This window comes from Lethenteron reissneri, chromosome 27 (assembly GCF_015708825.2).
Source record: "Lethenteron reissneri isolate LAM-NWPU_2019-01 chromosome 27, ASM1570882v1, whole genome shotgun sequence".
NCBI lineage: Eukaryota > Metazoa > Chordata > Hyperoartia > Petromyzontiformes > Petromyzontidae > Lethenteron > Lethenteron reissneri.
The window spans coordinates 2,958,249-2,979,958 of NC_083805.1; the positions used below are offsets into that span (position 1 = coordinate 2,958,249).

General features: G+C 57.5%; 1 protein-coding gene across 3 annotated transcripts in view; it reads right to left on the reverse strand.

Moving 5' to 3' along the window:
- MYO18A (myosin XVIIIA) overlaps positions 1-12,263 on the reverse strand; it is a 133,352-nt gene extending 121,089 nt beyond the window's left edge. The window contains exon 1 of one of the 3 annotated variants that reach the window (XM_061561100.1): positions 11,882-12,263. In XM_061561100.1, the coding sequence (XP_061417084.1) occupies positions 11,882-11,968 (87 nt within the window). In that variant the 5' untranslated portion in view covers positions 11,969-12,263. The remainder of the gene's footprint in view (positions 1-11,881) is intronic. The other 2 variants (XM_061561097.1, XM_061561105.1) reach the window with 2 other exon arrangements.
- Positions 12,264-21,710: the final 9,447 nt, after the last annotated feature.

Genomic DNA, 21,710 nt, shown 5'->3' on the forward strand with positions numbered 1-21,710 from the left:
TGACAAGTCCACAGGACATGCTCGCCGCGGTGGTGAGATGTTATCTCCCTTGTCTGTTATGCAGGAGGTCGCGGGTTCGACCCTGACACCTGTACATTTGGAGTTTGCTCGTATCTCTCCTCGGGGGTTTCCCTCCACATTTAGAAACATGCTATAAATGTCCACGTTATAAGCTGTGACTCCGTCGGCGCTTTAATTTGTGGCCAGGTCGCTTCTGAAAAAGAGCTACATAGCTCAGTTTCAGTGTATTTATTAGGTATAGCCCTGTGAGCCATTCGGCTCTTGAATCGGGTGCAATCGCAACCAACAAAAACGTGAACAAGAAAACATCTTAAAGTGATTGCGCGCAACAGAAAAATCCAGGAAAAAACAGCAAAGTCTTCCAGAAAAAGCACCGTATATCAATGCTGTGTGCAAAAATCCCAGTGGGATGCAAGTCAAACAATAACAACAATAAAACAATTTGACCCTCACCTGGTAAAATAAATATAGTTTAGTTTTTAGTTTTTGATAACAAGAACAATCCTTTGTGGTCCTTTGTCAATACATTTCTGCATGAAGCACCCACCCCACACTTCACCACGTTGGTTGTGCGTGGGTTTTTGCAAGGGTCGCGGATATCGCTCGCCACTGACGATAGCCATGCCTCATGGTAAGCTAATTCCAGGTCATTTGGGTCATACCTCAGGTGTGTGGACCCACCATTCCTCCCTCTGGGCTACAATTACAGCTCTTTTTCAGAAGCCACCTGGCCACAAATGATAGCTCGGCGGAGTGGCTTATCACGTGGAAACTGAAAGCGGCCAATACTCTAATCGCGCGACGTTGATTCTAAATGTAGATGGGGGAAAAACACCGGAGGGCCAGGAGACACATCCACGCGACCACGAGGAAGAGAGAGAGACAGAGAGAGACAGAGAGACACGCAGAGAGACAGAGAGACACGCAGAGAGACAGAGAGACACGCAGAGAGACAGAGAGACACGCAGAGAGACAGAGAGACACGCAGAGAGACAGAGAGACACGCAGAGAGACAGAGAGACACGCAGAACTCCAAATGTACAACAGGTGTCAGGGTGGGGATCGAATCCACGATCTCCTGTATACCGGGCGAGGTAGTTAACATCTCGCCACCGTGGCAGGAAAGCCTCGCTGAGTCTCGAGAATATTGTCGCGGGGGGAGGGGGGGGGATGTTCCTGCTACATTGGGTGGTAAAATTTGTCCACTTCTATGAACGAGAGTTTTGTCTTCTTGTGGAAGGAAATCGGAGAGGCCCCGGAGAATACCCACAAAGGATACGAGCGGGAGACATTCAAATCTCCGCACAGATCGACTCAAGAATCCTCTACCTTTTGACGTGCATCGTTTGTCGTCCTTCCCCCGCGCACCTCCGATGAGCACGGTTGGCTATGTACGGTGCGAAAGAAGTTCAACATACGTACATAGATGCAAGAATGCATCGATATGAAAATAATATCAAGAATAATTCTACCATGTCCGGGCTACATGGGCTGCATCATACCGACGACACCGCCTGCTATTCCAAGTCGGTTTGCGCTCACGTTAAAGCACGGCACAGGCCCAACGCCTGCTGAGCTTTTGGCGGGGCCCGGTGCATTCTGGGCGATTCGGTGCATGCAGGGCGAGAGGATCGTGGGTTGGGGCAGGGAAGGGGGAAATAATTCCATTGGCTTCGATGAAGGGGAGTGATATGGTGTGGAGTCAGCGTGCGGGAGGATTGATGGGATTCCGAAACTGAATGAGACACTAGCAGAGATGGATGGATGAGATCTTAAGACAAATACACGTGGGGTTTTTATTTTATTTTCTTATTTGGGTTTGGAGATGGGTGGGGATGCTGGGCGGGAGGCGGGGGAGGGGGCTATTTGACGCAGCGGTTCGTGCGCTGCGCTATGAAACCAGCGCACTCGGGTTCGATTCTCGGGTTCGATTCTCGGGTCAGATTCCCGACCCACGGGCTCACGTCGATCGCGAGCGACGAATCAGAAACCGGTCCTCGGAACTCCCTCGCCCCTCGGCCACCTTGATTAGCACGTTTGGCGACGTGCGGTGCGAACGAAGTTCAACATACATTAGAGCACCTGGTGCGGTGTGTAAATATACGAGCACTGGGGAGACAAAGGCGGCCGCGGCCCCGCGAGGACGTTTCCTAGCCACGGTTATCACCAGTGGCGAGTGATATTTGAACCGGTCCTCAGCCCCCACCCCTTACCCCACCCCTCCCCCTCCCCTCGCCCCTCCACTTCCCCTCCCTCTCCTCCCTCCCCGACCCACCGATTTTTTTTTTTACTTTCAATTCCGTAGATTTGAGACCGAATAATTGCAACTTGTAGAGGGCGTGGGAGGGGGGGTGGGAGGTGGAGGGGGCGCGGGGTGGGAGGGAGAGGAGGAGGGGGGGGTCAAATTACATGGGCAGCAGTAGCAGCGGATTCCATTGGTAAATTAGCCCACATTGTTATGCAAATTGGGTCGTTACTTATTGATGAGGCTACTCGTGATGCGGATCGCTGGGCGAGCCTCATTAGTAAGCCTTCAGATGTAAGATCATCGGGTAAGTAACGTAACAAAAGACATAATCACGTATCCTGCTCACATCAGCAGCATTGAGGTCACAGAGACAGCGGTGGAAATTCCACATTCCTATGGCGGGGGGACGAGTCTATCCAGAGGACAACAGCTGTTGACTTCCCAATAACGTGGTACCGATGTTATTGACCTGCTGCTGAGTCAACCCCACCCTGATCAGGATTTGAACTCGCAACCTTCCGATTGCGAAGCCACTTACTCTATTGTCCCCAGGGTACGCGGCGAATCGGATCGTCCGCCCCGGGCACCGCGCTTTGGGGGTGGGGGAGTTTCTGCACTTCAACATAACGGGGGGGGGGCGGCACCCCCCCCCCCTTACGGCCGGCCCTGTCGCTGAGTCGTACCTAGTTCGGCTATACTATGATTGATGATAATAACACACACAGAGAGAGAGAGAAACCCCCCCCCCCATGTGTTACGGCCGTTTGTCAATCACAATGGTCGAGGAGGGCGCGTGGTTGTATCGCGGAGGTTGTCGGAGCATACTTCACCGCGCGGGTTAGCGCGTACGTAGCTGAACCTCTGTCGCACCGTACGTAGCCAGCCGTGCTAATTGGAGGTTGCGGGGGAAAGACGAGAAACTCCGCACACACCAAACAGGCAGTTTTGAAATAAATTAGTTTTCAATTAAGTGCCTATTTAGTGAAGCTACGTGTCCCTTATCGCCGTGGCGGCCAGGATTCCAACCCAAGTCCCCGCCGCCGCCGCCGCTGCTGGGTTTCGTGTTGAACTGGTGCCTGACATGTTTGTTGTTTTGTGATTTGTTGTTGTTGTTGCTGCTGCTGCTCTCCCAAGTCCGTGTTTGTGCCACAGCAGATGATCGGGGTGGGTTGGTGGGTGGGTGGGGGTATAGCGAGCGTTGTATTTTTCCATGAGTTGCGTGGATGTCGTCCATTATTCAGGAGAGCGCGTTGACCCAATGACACACACACACAGCTCGTATCCCACAGCGCGCCCTCCTCCCTCCCTCCCTGCCTGCCCTCCCAGTCACGCCGCCTCTTTGTTCCGTCTTACTTCCATCATCACAGCATCTCTTCGCTCCTTCCCTCCCTTGCCCTCCCTCTGCTCCACTCTCCCTCCCCCGGCTCTCCCGCTCCCCCTCCCATGCTCACTCCCTTTCTCTCTCCATCATCATAATCATCATCATCATCTACCACTCTATACTCGCTCCCTCCTCTCACTCCCTCTCGTCTCAACAACCCTCCCTATTTTCCCTTCTTTCCTCCATCATCATCATCACGGAATCCTTTTAAACCAGTTCGGCAGCATGCGACTCCGCAGCCACGCATGCTGCCAAGGACTGTTTCGTGACGTTATGAACATGCATTGCCGCTCGTGAAATATTGAGGTTGTATTTTAGCGTATTAAAAAAACAAATGTCTCTTTTTATTGCTGTGGTTGCCGACCCTCCCTGATCTTTGCTTCACTCTCTGACTCTTCTCTCCTAACCTTCCTCCCACACTGTCCCACTTTCTATCTCCCTCCCACCATTCCTCCCTCCCTCCATCCCTCCCACCATCCATCCCACCCTCCCATCATCCATCCCTCCCACCATTCCTCCCTCCCTCCTTCCTTCCATCCCTCCCTCTATTCCTCCTTCCCTCCCTACCTCCAACCTTCCCTCCCTCCTACCATACATCCATCCCTCCCACCATTTCTCCCTCTCTCCATCCCTCCCACCATCCACCCCTCCCTCCCACCATCCCTCACTCCCTCCATTCCTCCTTCCCTCCCACCCACCGTCCCTTCCTCCATCCCTCCATCCCATACGTTCAGCTCCAACCACGCCGCCGTTCTTCTCAAGGCCTCACACATTTCCCCCCCATATCCCCTCCTCTCCACCACAAATGACGTCGACGTCACGAGCGTGAGAGGTTCCATCCGGAGACATCGTAGCGAAGTCACGCGTCGCTCTGCGCGGTTGTAGACTTGCAACCCACGAGCGAGCGAAGTACGCAGTTATATAACGAAACTCATCATCATCTGCTCCACAGAGCTGTTCCACGGCGCTAGAGAGAGAGATACTTTATATATGTTTATTCACCAGCGGCAAATTGCCCTGGAATTTTTCAATATTCAAGCCCTCATGGCGACACCAAAAAGCACAGCTCACCATCCCACCGCCGCTCCGCGACGCGCAACGCCAGCACCACAATCCCCACGCACCGGCTGCGCAACAGCATCCGACGCGCTGTGTCATTTCGAGCTTTGGCACCTCTTTGCTTGTCAGGGCCCCCCCGCTTATTCCACACTTCCTCCCCTGATGGTTCGAGGTCACAGTCATCGGTAACATCACCACCGCTAGATAACGCGGCCCGTGCGCCACGCCACCGCGCGAGCCACACCGCCACGTGCACATTCATCCATGTCATGTGTGCCACACCGCTGCGCGCGCACCACCGCCCCTCGAGATTCCTGCGACACGTGTCACACCACCGCGTGCACCATACTGCGACGCGCACGTCATGCCGCAGGTACGCATGCCACAACGTCCTGCGCCACATCGCGGCACGTGCGCCGCACCGCCTGGTGCCACCCACCGCCGCGCATGTGCGCACATTTTCGGTCCGCCGCGTGTGCCACACCTCAGCACATGTGCCGCGCCGCCAAGTGCGTCACACCGCTGAGTGAGTGCCGCACCACCGCGCGCGCTACACCTTGCCACGCGCGTCACGCCGCCTCACTCCGCGTGACACACCGCGGCGCGTGCCCCGTGCCGCCAAGCGCGCCACACCGCCGCGCCCACGCCACATTATTGAGACCGCCGCGTGCGCCACACCTCAGCACATGTGCCGCGCCGCCAGGCGCACGCGCCGCCCGGCCGGACCGTCACGCGCTCCGCTCCACCACGCGCGCTGCACCGCCGCATACGTCCTGCCCGCGTCGCCGCGTCTAACGTCCGTTTCGACTCGATCATTAAAAAGTGAAGGTCAGTTCACCATTCGTGTTGGTGCAGAGGGCCTGACCGGCCCCCCACCGCTCCTGGAACACGGCGTGCGCATCTCCAACCTGGGAAAAGTACGCGTGCTCCAGCCGGAGCCTCGCTTTCAGCAGACCTTTCAGCGTTGCCTCCGCTGCACAACTGTCGTCCGTGTCACCTCGCAGTTTCTTTTTTCGCGTTTTGTATACTGCCATCTTGGCTTGCGCGCAGACAAAGTTTGCCAGGATGTGGCGCTTGTCCGCCCGGTACGGTACCCCGCATATAAAAACGCTCTTGTAGAAGGGCACCCCCAATTTCTTAAAAACGGCTCCCAGGAGTCTGAACAGCGGGTCCAGCCGCGAGCACCCCACGTACTGGTGGGCGAGGTCCTCCCTCGCTCCACAGAACACGCACAGGTCTGACGCCCCCGGGGTGACCTTGCTGATCCACGCCGCCGAGGGCAGCGTCCAGTGCGCCAGCCTCCACTGGAGGTCCCCGCTGCGCTTTGCAACGGGGGCCTTGTAGAGCTGTTTCCACTGGGGGGTGGTGTCGATCAAGGGAGAGAAGAACTCCCTCCACTTCGTGTCCGGTAGGTTTTCCAGCTCTCGACACCGCAGTGTTTTGACGCAGCAGTCGTACAGCACCCGCTTGGAGGCGCCCTTGAGGGCCACGTCTCTGCAGTTCGCGATCTTGAGCAACCTCCCTGCCTCACAGCGCCCGGGGGGCTGGATGCAGGAGACGCGCAACTCCTGGAAAGCGGGGGGAGGGGAGGGGGGGGTGGAGGGGGAGGAGGGCGGCGGCCGTGCGGCACCGCTGTCTCCTGGCGTTTCTAGCTGCAAACGCAGCTTCCGCATCGCCTCGATCGCCTCTCGCAACAACTTTTCTCCAGCCATCATGGAGCGGAGCCCAGCGGCGCCGCTCACCTCAGCCGCGTTCTTCCATTTGGAGCGGCCGTCCTGGCTCCTCACAAGATCCCTAACCGTTCGCACTCCTGCCGAGGCGAACCGGAGGGCCAGCGTCCCCTCCTCCCTGATTCCATCGAGGAGGCCATTGTGGAACAGGGGTTCGGTCATGAAGCCGTTAAGGCCGTGGTGCGGGCTCGCCCTGCTCCATTCCAGGCTCCGCCACGCCTCCAACAGGCTCTGGTAATAGCCCGGCAGTCCGGTGCAATCGACTCGGGTCAGGTCCATAAGGAAGAGCTCCCTCCCATATCCCAGCCGCCCGCCCGCATTTCTCAGCAGAGCGAGGGCCAGCGACGTCCGGGGCAGCTCTTCTTGTTCGTACAGCAAGTTTCTCACGGCCTGGAGCCTGAAGCTCATCACTCGAGCGGTGACGTCTACCAGGCCCTGGCCGCCCTCACCCACCGGCAGGCAGAGGACCCCCGGCCTCATCCAGTGCTTGCCGTTCCAGACAAAGTGGGCAAGCGACCTGTTCGCCCTCGTGAGTAACCAGCCCGGGGGTTGGAGGGCCTTGGCTCTGTGCCACAGCACCGAGGCTGCCAGGTTATTCCCTATGAGCACTCTCCCCCTGAAGGACATTTGTGGGGCGAGATGTGCCCACGCTCTCAGTTTAGCATCAAATACGTCGCTCATCTCGGTCCAGTTTTTATTAACGACTTGGGGCTTTCCTAGGTACACTCCGAGGTACTTCACGCCCTCACCCTGCCAGGTGACTCCACCTGGGAGGAGCACGGAACTCATTGCACCTTGTGACCCCATCCATAACGCCTCACACTTCCGCCAGTTGACTTTGGCGCAGGAGGCCTTTTCATAGACCTCCACCGCCCGGCAGAGTGCAGCGACGTCCTGTGCGTCGTTGATCATGGCGCATACGTCGTCCGCATATGCGGAGAGCTTTATGACTGCGTTCTCCGGCCCCGGGACCTTGAACCCGGACAAGGTGTTTCTCAGGCGTCGCAAGAGCGGCTCAAGGGACAGGGTGTAGAGGAGCCCCGAGAGAGGGCACCCCTGCCTGACTCCCCTTGTCACGGGAACAGGACAGCCAAGCCTTTGATTGATTTTTATGAGGCTGGATATGCCCGTATATAGGAGGTGCACGTGTGCCGTGAAGTTCTGGCCGAACCCGAAGGAGAGGAGCAGTCTTCTCAGGTACTCGTGGCTCACCCTGTCGAACGCCTTCTCCTGGTCCATGAATAGGAGACCTGCATCCACGTCGTGCATATCCGCGAGGGAGATCACATCCCTGACCGTGCCGATGTTGTCATAGATGCAGCGGCCGGGGATGCAATACGCCTGCTCGGGTTGCACGAGCTGACCCACCACCTCCTTGAGGCGGTTTGCAAGCGCCTTGGCGAAGATTTTATAGTCGGCGCACAGGAGGGAGACGGGCCGCCAGTTTTCTATGCGACGCAGGTCCCCCTTCTTAGGCAACAGGGTGACCACCGCCCTCCTGCAGCTCTGCGGGAGTTCCCCTTCTCGCAGGCTCTCCTCCAGCAGCTCCAGCAGGCAAGGGCCGAGTACATCCCAGAAGGTTTCGTAGAACTCAACTGGCAGCCCATCGATCCCTGGGGATTTGCCAGCTGCCAGACCTTTCATGGCAGTGTGCAGCTCCTCCAGGGTGACGGGGCTTTCCAGTTTGTCTCTCTCCGCGTCCCCCAGAGTAGGGCCCGTGGCTAGTAGTTCTTCAACCGCCTCGTCTTGTACGTGCTCAGCCTTGAACAGGTGTGAATAGAAGTCCTTCGCGATCCTGGCAATTTCCCCCTCGGCAGTTGCTGTCTCCCCCTCTGGGGTAAGCAACCCTGAAATGTTATTCTCATTGCTCGAGGGTCTATTGCCTCGCCTAAAGAAATACTTTGAGGGAGAATCCGTCTGTGCCAGGTGTTGCACCTTTTTGTGCACAAACGAACTATGTGCCTGTTGGTCCGTGACGGCCCTAAAAAGCCGCCGCTTCTCCAGCAGCACCTCACCCTCGTTGTTGTGCGCATCCTGGGCCGAGCCCATCTCAGCCTCGAGCAGCAGCAGCTCGCTCGCCAGGTGTTTCACTGTCTCCTCCTTGGCGGCGGCGTGCTGGCTCGAAAGCTGTAGACAGAGGGCCCTAATTTGCGCTTTAGTTTGTTCCCACCATCGCTGACCAGAGCTGAAACTGCTCCTAGTTGCTGCCCAGTGTGACCAACAGGCCCTGAATGCCTCCGTGAAATTTTCGTCCTCAAGCAGCTGCACGTCGAGTTTCCAGTAGGGGCAGCGACGCCTCTCCCTGGGGACTCGCAGCAGTGCTGAGACCAGGTGGTGGTCAGAGAACCCGGACGGGGTGATGTTGCTTCCCCCGAGCCGGTTAGCGCTGTCCGCACTGATGTACAGCCGGTCCAGCCTGGCGAGGCTCATCCTCCCCTGCAGGCCCGCGCGGCACCAAGTGTATTGCCTCTGGCCTGGGTGTTGCAGTCGCCACGTGTCGAGCAAACCCAGTTGCTGCACCATGTCGGCTAATGGCCGTGCGGATTCCGGGTGGGGCTCAGCACTATTGCGGTCGAGAGCCGGGTCGAGGGTGCAGTTCATATCTCCCCCCACGACCGTGAGCACCCCGTCCGCACTGCCTGCCTCTAAGGCATTCCGCAGTGTGCCGGAGAAAAAGCGTTTCCTCTCACTGGTCTTACTCGGTGCATAAACGTTGAAACACCGTAGCCTCGTGTTGTTTAACACGAAGTCTACAGATATCAGATGGCCTTTTTGGATCTCTCTGAAGGCCACGCCTTCCGGGAGAAACTTTGGACTAAACACAATTGCAACCCCAGCGCGGTTGTCTTCTCCGTGACTGAAGAAGGTCCGGCTGCCCAAGAGGTGCTGGCGCTGGGCCTGCAGAGTTGCGTCAAGGTGCGTTTCTTGCAGAAACGTCACATCCGCTTTCTGCTCGCTAATGAAGCTGCAGATGCGGTGCCACCTCTGATCGCTTCGAGCTCCGTTGCAGTTTAAACTCGCGATCCTTACACCTGAGGAAGCCATGGCTTTAGGCGTCGGCTTCAGCAACAGCATCAGCGGGGGGGCACTCCGGTTGGGACATGCTCCCCTTTCTTGCTTTCTGCATGAAACCCCTCAGCCGATTGCCTTCCTGTGGGGTGCATTTGTGCTTTCCCATGTCGCTCATGACTGTCTGCGCGACCTTCAAGAAGGCCTGCGTATCGGGGAAAGAATCTCCGACGTCGACCCCCCGCTTCTTGTAACTAGTTCGGAGGAATTCGACAATCTTGCCGGGTGTGTACTCCCGTTTCTTCTTAACATGTGAGTAGCTCCCCTCACTCAAGTTGTCTTCTATCTCTAACTCCGACCCTCCGTCGTCTGAGTCTCCCGGCACGCTCGTGTGGGGCTCGGTGGTTACCTCTTCCAACGCACCGTGCCGATCGGAGGTGTCTTCCAACTCAGGCTGGCTCCCCTCTGCGGCCTCTGCCTCCCTCACCTGGTCGGGTGAGGAGGTGAGCTGGTCGTCACCCCCGAGCGCCGTGTCATCGGCGGGCTCATCGGTGGCTTCCAGCACCCCCCCCCCCCCTTCCGGGGCAGCCGAGTCCGGGTCTGGTGGTCGCCCCCCAGCCTCGGTATCAACCGGCGGGTGGGCCTCGTCAATGACGATCACCTCACCCTGTGGCTCGGCCTCACCGCCGCGCCCTGCTGTTGCATTCGGGCGGTTGTCCCGTTCGTCACTGTCGCTGTTATCTTTCTCGGCGGTGGCGGCGGCCACGCGTTTTGGAAGGGTGCCACCGCGCCCCCCCCCCCCCCGGATTGCTTCCTTTCGCCTTCCGCTTTCTCGACTCAACGATGGTGAAACCATCTTCCCCGCCGTCAGTCATTGGCTGCGCGTGGCCATCAGCAGAGTCGGTGGAGGTCTGCTGCTGCTGCAGCTGCTGCTGCCGCGGTGGCGGCGCCTGCTGCTGCTGCTGCTGCAGCTGCTGCTGCCGCGGTGGCGGCGCCTGCTGCTGCTGCAGCTGCTGCCGCGGCGGCGGCGCCTGCTGCTGCTTCTGCTGCTCCCACACTTCTGCTGCTGCTGTCTGCGCAGGCGGAGCTGCTTTTCCCCTTTCCTGTTTGTTTGCCGTGCAGTGTTTCCGGGTGTGTCCGACACCACCACACCCGTAGCACTTCGGCGCGGCCGTGGAGGCATACACGGTATAGACGTGACCATCAATGGTGTACTTGAAGTTCACATCCAATTCCGTGTTGCCTTCCTTTAAGATCATAAACGTTTGACGCTGCAGCGACAAAACGTGTGCTAGCTTTGGGTCTTTCGACCTCAAAGGCAGCATAATTATATTCGAGATCACTGTGCCGAAGCGCTGTAGATCTCGGCGCAGTTCGGTGCCCTTGAGAAATGGCGGCGCACCTGAGAGCATCACCCTGATGGCGGGCGACGAGAGCGGGGTGCACTGCACAAACAGCCCTTCCCCGACGTCGAGCCCCGTCTCTACCAGGCGCGCCACCATACTCTCCTGGGTCACGTACACCACCACACCTCGATCTTGCCTTTGGGCGGTGAGGATGCCCGCATGGCCCACACACGTGGCCACAGCAGCTGCGACGATGTCGGCTGTGATCTCGGGCGGTGGATAGCAGATAAACCCGTTCCTTCGCGAAAGACACTCGAGCCTTGGATATTGCGCCATGGTGGAAAGGCAGCAGTAACCGCAGGTCTTAGCGAGAAAGGGAAACGAAAAGAACGATGACTCTCCCTCTCAGGCCAGGCTCAGGCTCTCACCTGAGCCCAGGCCTCTGTCCGCTCACCTGGTGGGGCAGGAGCGACCACTAGGCGTGGCCTCTCCGCACGGGAGCGCAGAGAGAGAGAGAGCGAGCGAGAGAGATAAATACATAACCACTGAGGGCCTCACTGACATTGCCAGTCTGAAAAGCGCCCTCAAACGGATGATGGTCTGGTTTTTTTTGGTTAAATAAAAATTTGGCACTTGATTGTCGGCAGAAAGTAACTTTTTTGTGTGTGTGTTGAAGAATATATATTTATATATTTGTTAACCAGCTTTCATGAAGAAAATGCCGTGGCGTTTTCGCTCTAGAAATGTGTCCAAAAAAAAAAGTTCGTCCTTTCATCGCGGCGAGCGAAAAAAAAACACGTCGAAAATCTTCAAATAAAACTGCCATTCCCTTCTCACACACACACACACGTTGTCCCGTGTGTAGTCTCACACACACACACACGTTGCCCGTGTGTAGCCTCGTGCACGCGCGTCCCGCGTGTGTAGCTTCACACACAATTCCCGCGTGTGTAGCCTCACCCACGCTCATCCCGCGTGCGTAGCCTCACCCACGCGCGTGAGAATCAAACTCGGGTCGCCGGGTTCGCAGCGCAGCACGCTAACCACTGCACAACCGCTCCGCACGCACACACACGCACACACTTACCGAAGGGCCCTGGTCATCCAGGCCACTTGGCTGGGTTGGGTCTCCATGCGGTCTGTTCCATCCGTCCAGATCCAGGTATCTTCCCATGGCCACGACGGGAGTGTTGTTGCTGATGTTGTTGTTGCTGCTGATGATGATGACGATGGTGGTGCCGATGCTGCTGTTGATATTGACGATGGTGCAGCAGCTGCTGCTGATGATGATGATGATGCCGATGATGACGGTGATGGATATGGGATTCTGGACGCGCCTCCATCGTGGCGCCACGTGGGCACGGCCACGTCACCCGCGTCGCCTCCAGCCGTCACCATCGTCGCCCTGAAGGTCCCGCCGCCGCCGCCACCCGAACAACCTCCGACTCTGAACTTCTCCCAGGGCCTCACCACCCCGGAGCTCTCCTTCTTTGGGGCGGACTCGTGGCCCAAGAGCGACGCTGGCGGCGGCGGTGGCGGCGGCGAGAAAGTGCGACCTCGCCACGAGCCCTCCGAACTGTCCGCTCGGCTCCGATCGTAGACGCCGGACAGCTGCTTGCCCACGACGTGGCCGAAGATGGACGCGCGCTGTCTCACGCTGCCCCGGTTCGCGTCCTCCTCCTCCTCTTCTTCTGCCGCCGCCGCCGCCTTCGGAGTGTCCCCCTCGCCGCTGACCGACGGGCCCACGGCATCGGCCGAGCCCGCCGTCGCCGCCGCCGCGAGAGATGGCCCGGGGCCCTCGAAGGAGTAGGTGAGGGGTCGCTGTTTGGGGGCCCTGACTCCCGTGGCCGAGTTGCTCCTCCTCATGAAGAGCCCCCAGGGAGCGGGGCCCGCCAAGGGGCGCGTGGGGCCTGCGGTGTCTCCCCTCGCCGGCGGAGGCGACTGCATTTTGAGTTGTACGAGTGGTGTGTGTGTGGTGTGGTTATGTAGGATTTTTTTTCGCAACGTAGGTAGCCGGACACCGTGTTGATCGGGAGGTGCAGTCCCCCGTGGGGTTTCCTTTTTTCAACCTGCGAAGTTACAGAAACACAAAAGGGTCATCCCGGGGGGTAACGAGACCCCAGCGGTAAGCGCGTTCCGTCGCTCGCTGCGAGATGTTCACGGTTCGAATCCAGCCGGCTGCCTCCCCTCCTGGTTATCACTTCGGTTGTGTACGAACCGTAAAAAAAATCCAACTACACAAAACAACAATACAAAACAATAACATAGGACGTCTGCTTCACAGTTGGACGTTAAAAGAAGCCCCCCGAAGTCATTGGCAGGAGTAGGCCGCCATCGCGCGCCTGCATCCGAATTTTCCGCACTTGTTAAAATGACACCGCAAAACAAAAAAAACGACGGCTCGATTATTGCAATACGGAGAGCAAGCGTAGCCCCACCCCTCCCCCCGACTACACAAACGTGGCAAGACCCTCATTGCAAAGAGTCATGAGACTCGTCGAGGCTTTTCTGAGTAAACAAGATGAATAATAATGATACTAACCGCGTGGCGTACCAAGGCGAATGCCGTGGGGTTAATCGTTGTTACACTCACATGACACACAAGACAAAGATACCCAGGTAGCCTACTACAGAGTCTGTTGGGGCAAGTGCCGTTAGCGAGCACCTATAAAAGCCAACACGGCCACGAGGGGGTCGTTGTGGTGTGTCAGCATCGTCTCTGCGAGCGCTGATGATCGTCTTTGCACACGACGCCAGGTGATTAATTTAAGGCCGAGTCGACCTAGGTGTTGGCCCCGAAAACGGTCCGGACGTCACTCGCCACTGAGATCGGTAGCCGTTGCCGCAGCACTCCCCATTCCGCCACCGCTCCGCCCCAGCCGGAGTAATTATCCTGTCCACACCCCGACACTCAAAATCCATCAAAATTCCGATCAAATAAAAATATTGGCTTAGGAACGATTCACCCCCCACCACCCATTCCACCCACCACCCACCTACTCCTCCTCCCGCGCTCTCCCCCACCAGCTCTTGGATGGAGTTCTTAGCGCAGTGCGCTAACCACTGCGCCACTGCTCCCCACGCGCCCCGCAACACGAGATGTCACAAATAACGAGGAAGTTCCCCGTTGTTCTGCGACGGAAAATAACACGACGGATGTCAATTTTGTTTTCTACTCACCATCATCCCCTACTCGGAACACTTTGAAGTAATGTGCTTTTTTTAATGTAATAATACATTGCCAAGTTTGTGAGTTTTCTTCACGTTATCTAATATTGTGTGCCGTTCCGGCTTTTATTAGGCGCTCGCCAACAGCGCTTGTCCCAAGAGCTTGTGAAGGCTACACGGGGGATCTTTGTCCTTGTAGCGGTTAGCCGGCCGCTCCCGAATATCTGAATCAGGGCCTTGGGCCCTCACCTACCTCCGTTGACTCGGCCTCAACAAAAATGTTTTTGAATTTATATGGTGCGGTGTGTAAACATCACCCAGCAAGGCGTGGTGCTATCCACACGCCCCCTAGCGCGTGTGTCAGTGTGTGTGTGTGTCAGTGTGTGTGTGTGTGTCAGTGTGTGTGTGTCAGTGTTTAACCAGGCTGGATTGTGTGAGGAGCTCACAAATCCTTGAAAGATCTGGGCAAAGTCCCATCAGTGAGCTCCTCCGGCAGGCAAGGCTGCGTTGGCTGGGTCATGTAGCCCGCATGCCCAGCCACCGCATGCCAAAACAGCTTTTGTTCGGCCGGATCGAGGGGGCTAAGCGGGCGCGGCACGGGCTGGAGAAGAGATGGAGTGATGTGGTACAGGAGGACGTGGAGCTGAGTGGACTTGCCGATGACTGGTACCAGCGGTGTCAAGATCGGCCTCAGTGGAGGAGGCTCGTGAAGGACGCTACTGGGCAGTTGGAGGCAGTCGCCCTCCAACAACAACGGAGGGCGGAGGAGCGACGCTCACAACAACGAGCGGAGCGCCGAGTGGCTAAAGCACAGCAAGTTGGCACAGTAGGGGGCACAGGTGGTGCATCAGCCAGTCATCTCGGTCATCTCGGTCAGTCGACCCGTGGCACCTGGGTCTGCCCCGTGACCTCCTGCCAGCGGGCGTTCGACACTTCACGTGGCATCAAGGTGCACTTGGTCTGGCACAAGCATCGTGGTGACGTCACCGCCACTTAGTGGCGAATGGCGGTTGTTGTTGTTGTGTGTCAGTGTGTGTGTGTGTGTCAGTGTGTGTGTGTGGGGAGCGGTGGTGTAGCGGTTAGCGCGCTGCACTATGAACCCGGCGACCCGGGTTCGATTCCCGCTCACGGTCAACACCAGTGACGATTATCTGAACCGGTCCTGGGTTTCCCCTAGGTCGACTCAGCCTCAAATGAGTACCTGGTGCGATGTGTAAACATCGCCACTAGGGAGACAAAGGCGGCCGGGCGAGGTGTTGGCCACCCACCCCCTCGTGTGCCGTGCCGGCCTTTATAGGTTCTCGCTAACAGCACTTGCCCCACCAGTCTGTTGAAGGCTGAACAGGCGGGATCGTTATCTTTGTTGTGTTCGATTTGCAAGGCTCTCGCCCGGCCTCGTTATTCGCAGTTCACTCAGCGCGCGGCTTCTTCAGCATTGGCGGGGGGGGGGGGGGGCTCGCAGTCGGCGCAGCGTGATGCCGCATGAGTGTTCATGAACCAGCGAGCATCAACGGTCCTCGCTTCGTTCTTAGCCAAAGCCACGCGCCGTTGTTGTACGGGACCCGAATCTCTTTATCCGTCTGCATTCGGCAACTAGGGAAGACTCGTAGAAATGAGAAGAAAACAATTAACACCACCTCCCATCCCAAATATACAACTAAATTATTTTTCTTTTGCCAGGTAAGGCCCGCTGAGCTGTATAACTTATTTTTTTAAGAAGCGACCTGGCTATCACACGTGATAGCTCAACGAAGTGGCCTATCGTCATCATCATCGTGTGGGAATATATAACAGGAGCTAAACGTGGAGGGGAAAAAAATCGGAGGACCCGGAGAAAAATCCACGCGACCACGGGGAGAGAAGCACGCAATCTCCAAATACACAGCAGGCACCGTCAGATAAGGATCGATCCCATGACCTCCTGCATACCAGGCAATGTCGTTAACATCTTGCCACTGTGAGGCCCCTATTATAAATATATATGGGTATGGGGGGGGGGCAGTTTCATGGGGAGCGGTGGCGCAGTGGTTAACGCACTGCGCTATTGAACCCGGCTTCCCAAATTCGATTCTCGACCGCGGCTAAAGGTCGTGGCAACAACACTTGAGTCGTTTATTCATTGCCCAGAGACTCGCCCTGCCATCGATCTACTCGGCCTTTAAACGCGTACGTGAATACCGGCATTGTCGGAGACAAAGGCGGTCGGACGTGGGGTGTCAGCCGATCACCCACCGACCCACCAACCCACCCACCCACACACCCACCGACCCTCCTACCCACCGACCCACACATCCACCGACCCACCCACCCACCGACCCACCGATCCACCCACCCACCAACCCACCCACCCACCAACCGACCCACCCACCCACCCACCGACCCACCCACCCACTCACCAACCAACCCACCCACTCACCAACCCACCCACCCACCCACCCACCAACCAACCCACCCACCCACCAACCAACCCACCCATCCACCAACCAACCCACCCAATCACCCACCCACCAACCCACCCACCCACCGACCCACCCAGCCACCCACTCCTCCACCAACCCGCACTCGCCGTGCCAGCCGCGTGTTAACCCGAGCCGGGGTATTCTTCGCGACAGCTTTGAACGAGGCGGCTTTATTTATTTATTTAGTGTCGCTGCCCGCGCTATCAGCCCCCATTGCAATGCGCGGCTGCACTCCCTCCAAAAGGCGGAGAGAGCGGCGCCGTGGCCCGGCCGGTGCAATGTGACCGCCGAATGAAAAATTCAACTTGGAACCCTTCGCCTCGTTCATAATGAACGCGTGGGGGGCTGGGGGCGGAAGGGGGGGGGCGCGGCGCAGGCGGGGTGGGGCTACGAGTTTGAGGAGAAGCGATCTCTAGATATTTATACGGGTCAGGTGAATGCTTTATTATTCAGTGGGGTATCAGTCAACATCGCGTAGCAGATGCGGCCAATCTCCCACACAGCCAATGAACAATTTAGACCGGCGCCCCAACCATAACCCTCCCTCCCACCCACCCTCTCGCCTACCCACCCTCCCTCCCTTCCAGCTCCCCAACCACCTACTCTCTCGCTCACCCACCCACGCTCCAAGCCACCCACCCACCCAGCCACCCACCACCCTCCCAGCCACCAAACCACGCTCCCAGCCATCAACCCACGCTCACACCCACCCCCCACGCTCCCAGTCACCCTCCCAGCCACCAACCCAGTCACCCAGCCACCCACCCAGTCACCCAGCCACCCACCCACCCTCCCACGCTCCCACCCTCCCACGCTCCCACCCTCCCACCCTCCCACGCTCCCACACTCCCAGCCACCCACCCACCCACCCTCCCGCGACATTGCAACTGTGGCCACTATGTCTCAAACGACGACGCCGCACAGACCGCGTAGAAACGCCACCGCCTGCTGCAATCACTCGCCTGTAGCTCGACTCTGTGCAAGTCTCTGCGTAGCTCTCTCGATACAAATCTACGGGTGTCTGTGTGGGTCCATTGTGGACCTACGTTCGAGTTTGAGCCTCTTTGTATGTGTATATGCCTATGCGAGTCGATATTTCGAAATGTCAGACCATAAACACCCATGTCAGTCCGAGTGGGTCTGTGTAAGTGCGGGTACCCACGTGAGTCGACGGGTCTCTATGGTAGTATATGGGTCTTTGTGCGAGTCTATGGGTCTCCATGTGACGTGAACTTTTCGACATCACCGATCGTACCCCGGCGGTAGCGCGAGTCGGTGACATCATTCGCAAGAGTAAGGTCATCACGCGTCGGCGTTATGGTGGCAAAATGTGGTAACATTTTAAGAAATGTCCGGCAACTGACTCCACCCCCTCGTATTCCAACACCTACGACAGTCTCTGTACGCGGATGAAGCCCATTAGGCCCGCCATAACAATCAAAATTAGAATAATTGACGACAGCCCCCATTGCCAATGTGATTGTGGATCACGATGGGTCGGCAGCCTGCGAGCTCCGCATCCTCATTGCATTGCGACCTCTTGAAGCGACTGCATCGTGACAGTTATTTATTTATTTGTTAAATTGCGGGCTCTTGAAACGTTGAGTTCGTTTTCTTTTCTTGGCCGAATTCGAAAGAAAAATGAGCCTCTTCTTGTTATTTTGGCTCCCGACTCCCATCTGGTCACGCGGTAGGGGGCGTAGAGGGGCGGGGTGGGAGGGGAGGGGCTTGACCATACTTCACCCCACGCTGGTCAGTGTGCGTTGGGGGGGGGGGGAGCATGGAAGCGCAGTGCAGTAATACAGCGAGTTACGTCTCTCCCCTTGTTTAAGTCGTTTTGCAAATACGTCGACACTTTCATATTAACGCCGCTACCTAATTCGCGTCGCCTCACCGCCACCCCCACCACCCCACACTTACGTCGCTGATAGCACCGTCCGTCTCGTTATCCGTCGCCTCTTAAGTCTTCGCCTCCACCACCACCACCACCTACCCTGTATATCGCTTCGATATACGTCGTTTCGATATACGTCGGCGCACCTTTGTCAGGAACGCATCCCTGCAAATAAGCAGCCTACGACCGCGATGCCCAGGGGCTCGAGCCCTGCCTCAAGCTTCGCGGGTCATTTTGGGTTTCCGAGGCCACGTGCACGCGCGACCCACGGAGAAAGGCGGCACGCGTTTCACCACGAGCGACGCGCCGCTGCGTCGTGTTAATTAAGCGGGGCTGTAAATAAGCTCGGAAATTAGCTGGCTACGATCGAGTCTTAATTGAGCCTTCGTCTCATTTGCACGCGACGCCAGCGCGCGTGCAAATGAGAGCGAGAGAATCTCCGAGTAACGTCAAGCAAAGACTCAGCGGCTGTTGGGGGCGGGGGGGGGGGAAATGCTGTTTGCGAGCACCACCACAAGCTGCCACCAGGCATTTATTTAAGGCCAAGTCGACCTACAGGAGGCCCGGGACCAGTTCATATGGTCGTCACTGGTGCTGGTGGCAGTGAGTTGGAGTCGTACTCGGGTCGCTGGGTTCGTGGCGCAGCGCACTGACCGCTACACTACCGCTCCCCATAGACACACACAGACAGACACACAGACACACACACAGTCAGACACACACACACAGACACAGACACACACACAGACAGATACACACACACAGACAGACACACATACACACACACACAGACAGACACACAGACACACACACAGTCAGACACACACACACAGACACACACACAGTCAGACACACACACAGACAGACACACACACACAGACAGACAGACACACAGACACACACACACATAGACACACACAGACATACACGGAGAGACGACACACGGTCGCAAAAAGACAAGACGCTCACACACGCACACAAATAGAAACACAACATGTAAGGACACAGATCACCCGTATAGCCTTCACACGCTGTCGGGGCAAGAGCTGTTAACGAGCACCTATGAAAGGCGAACACAGCACACGGCGGGGAGAGATGTGGCTAAGCATCACGCTCAGCCGCCTTTGTCTCCCCGATGTTTACACACCGCACCAGGTACTCGTTTGGAGGACGAGGCCCGGCATCGGTTCAGATTTTCGTCACCGATATTCCATTCACGGCCAACATCAGCGACACAGAATCACACACACACACGAATATATACTCACAAAGACAAAGATCCCCCATATAACCTGAACCAACCGCTGGGAGCAAGTGCTACGACACACAAGGGGGGTGTGCGTGGCCAGCATCACGCCCGGCCGCCTTTGTCTTCCCAGTGACGAGGTTTCAACATCGTACTCGTTTGGCGGCCGAGTCGCCCCATGGTTCAGATAGAATCGTCGTCACCGGTGTTGCCGTGAGCGGGAATCGGAATTCCGGGGTGGTCGGTTTGCGTCACTCCTCCACACATCCATCATCTCCACGCATCCATCTCTCGCTCTCTCTCTCGCTCTCTCTCGGGTCGACTCACTCACCTGCAACTGCGCCAACTTCTCAGAGCCCCCCCCTCCCAGCCGCCGTCGCTATCGCAGCCGTGAAATTGACGAGGCCACCACCTTCTAGCTTCTGCGTCTCGTTCTTTTGTTGTTGTTGTTGTTGCTGCGAAAACGTGAGAAAGATTTATTCGAAAAGTGTGGGAGCGAGTGAGAGAGAAAGATGAGAGAGTTGGTGGGGGGTGGAGGGGAGAGAGAAAAGAGAGCAACTCCTGAAGATAAAGTTGTCCCAGGACACACGGTCACGGGTTGGGTTCGGAGTGTTGGGTCTCGAGGGAGGGAGAGACGGGGTGAAGGATGGGGGAGGTGGGGAGAGAGGGAGGGATACGAGAAGGAAAGGAGGGACAGGGAGGGAGAGATGGGGAGGGAGGGGAGAGAGAGGCAGGGATAAGAGAAGGGGAAAACAGAAGGGGAGGAGAGAGGGGGGGGTAAGGGAGAGATGGAGGGGTGGGGATAAGAGAAGGCGAGGACAGAGGGATTTAGGAGGGAGGGAATAAGAAAAGGAAGGAGACAGGGGGGTGAGGAGAGAAGTGAGGATTGATGGAGGGATCGAGGAGGGAGGGATTGCTGTAGCCAGGGCGGCCCAGGAGGGGGCTGAGAGGTGGGGAAGGGGGATCGAGGTAATTATCTCCGGGCCTCTGACAACAAGAGGGCCCCACCATGGGCTCTTTGTGTGTTTTGTTGTATTTATTGCAAATGAATAAATTAGGTGTGTGGGGGGAGGGTCGCCACGTGGCATTGAACCCCGCGCCTCCAGGGACCTCTGGTCGGCCCTGGCGATCGCGAGGGGCTTGGGGGTGGGGCGAGGGAGCGCCACGATGGGAGAGGAGTGCGAGTGAGGAGGGGTGGGGGAGGTGGGGGAGGAGGTGGTGGGAGGAGGTGCGGGAGGAGGTGGGGGAGGAGGTGGGAGGCGTGGTTGTAAGAATTGAGCAGGGGTGAGGCAAGCCGGAGGAAAGGGGCGAGAGAGGGAAGGGGGGCAAGAGAGAGAGGGGGGGGGGGAGTGAAGTTAGGGGGAGGGGCGAGGGAGGGGGGAGCGAGGGATGGAGAGGCGAGGGAGGGGGGGGTGAGGGAGGGGGGAGCGAGGGAGGGGGGGACGAGGGAGGGGGAGGCGAGGGAGGGGGAGAGCAAGGGAGGGTGGGAGGGGGGGGAGCAAGGGAGGGTGCGAGGGAGCGAGGGAGGAGGGGGGCGAGCGAGGAGGGAGGAGGGTTCCTCACTGGATTGACAGAAGCACGCGGTCCCTGTTCACGCACGCGCTCTAAATCATCGCCGAGCTCCCTCGCCAGCACCCCGCCCGCACCACAGCCTCCAGAGAGGCAATGAAGTCCCTTTGCGTGAAAATAAAAAAACAACGCAACTCGAGACGAACAACTCCGCGTGTGCTGCCCTCCGTGCTTGACGCGCCCCGGCTGCAGTCGTGCGCTCACTTCGTCCACGCGGAGTCGTTCCCTCCAAGTGGGTGATGCGGCTGCGTACTGCGAAAGTAGTTCCCCGCAGCTGTCTCGAGTTCATCGACCTGTCAATCTTAAGTGCGAAGTATTGTCGGTGCTTTAAAAATGGAAATTATTTTGACAACGTTATTTTTGTTGTCGTCAGGTCTGGACATCGGATGGGCCACATCATCATATTGTCGCATCGTCCGCCTCATTGCTGATTGCGAAAACAAATCCCAATTTGCGAGGGCACAATGGGCCGGAGGCCCCATTATGCAGAGACTTTGTGGGCACGCTGTACACCACCACCCACAACCACCAACAACCACCCTCCACCACTCTCCACCACACACAACCACACACAACCACA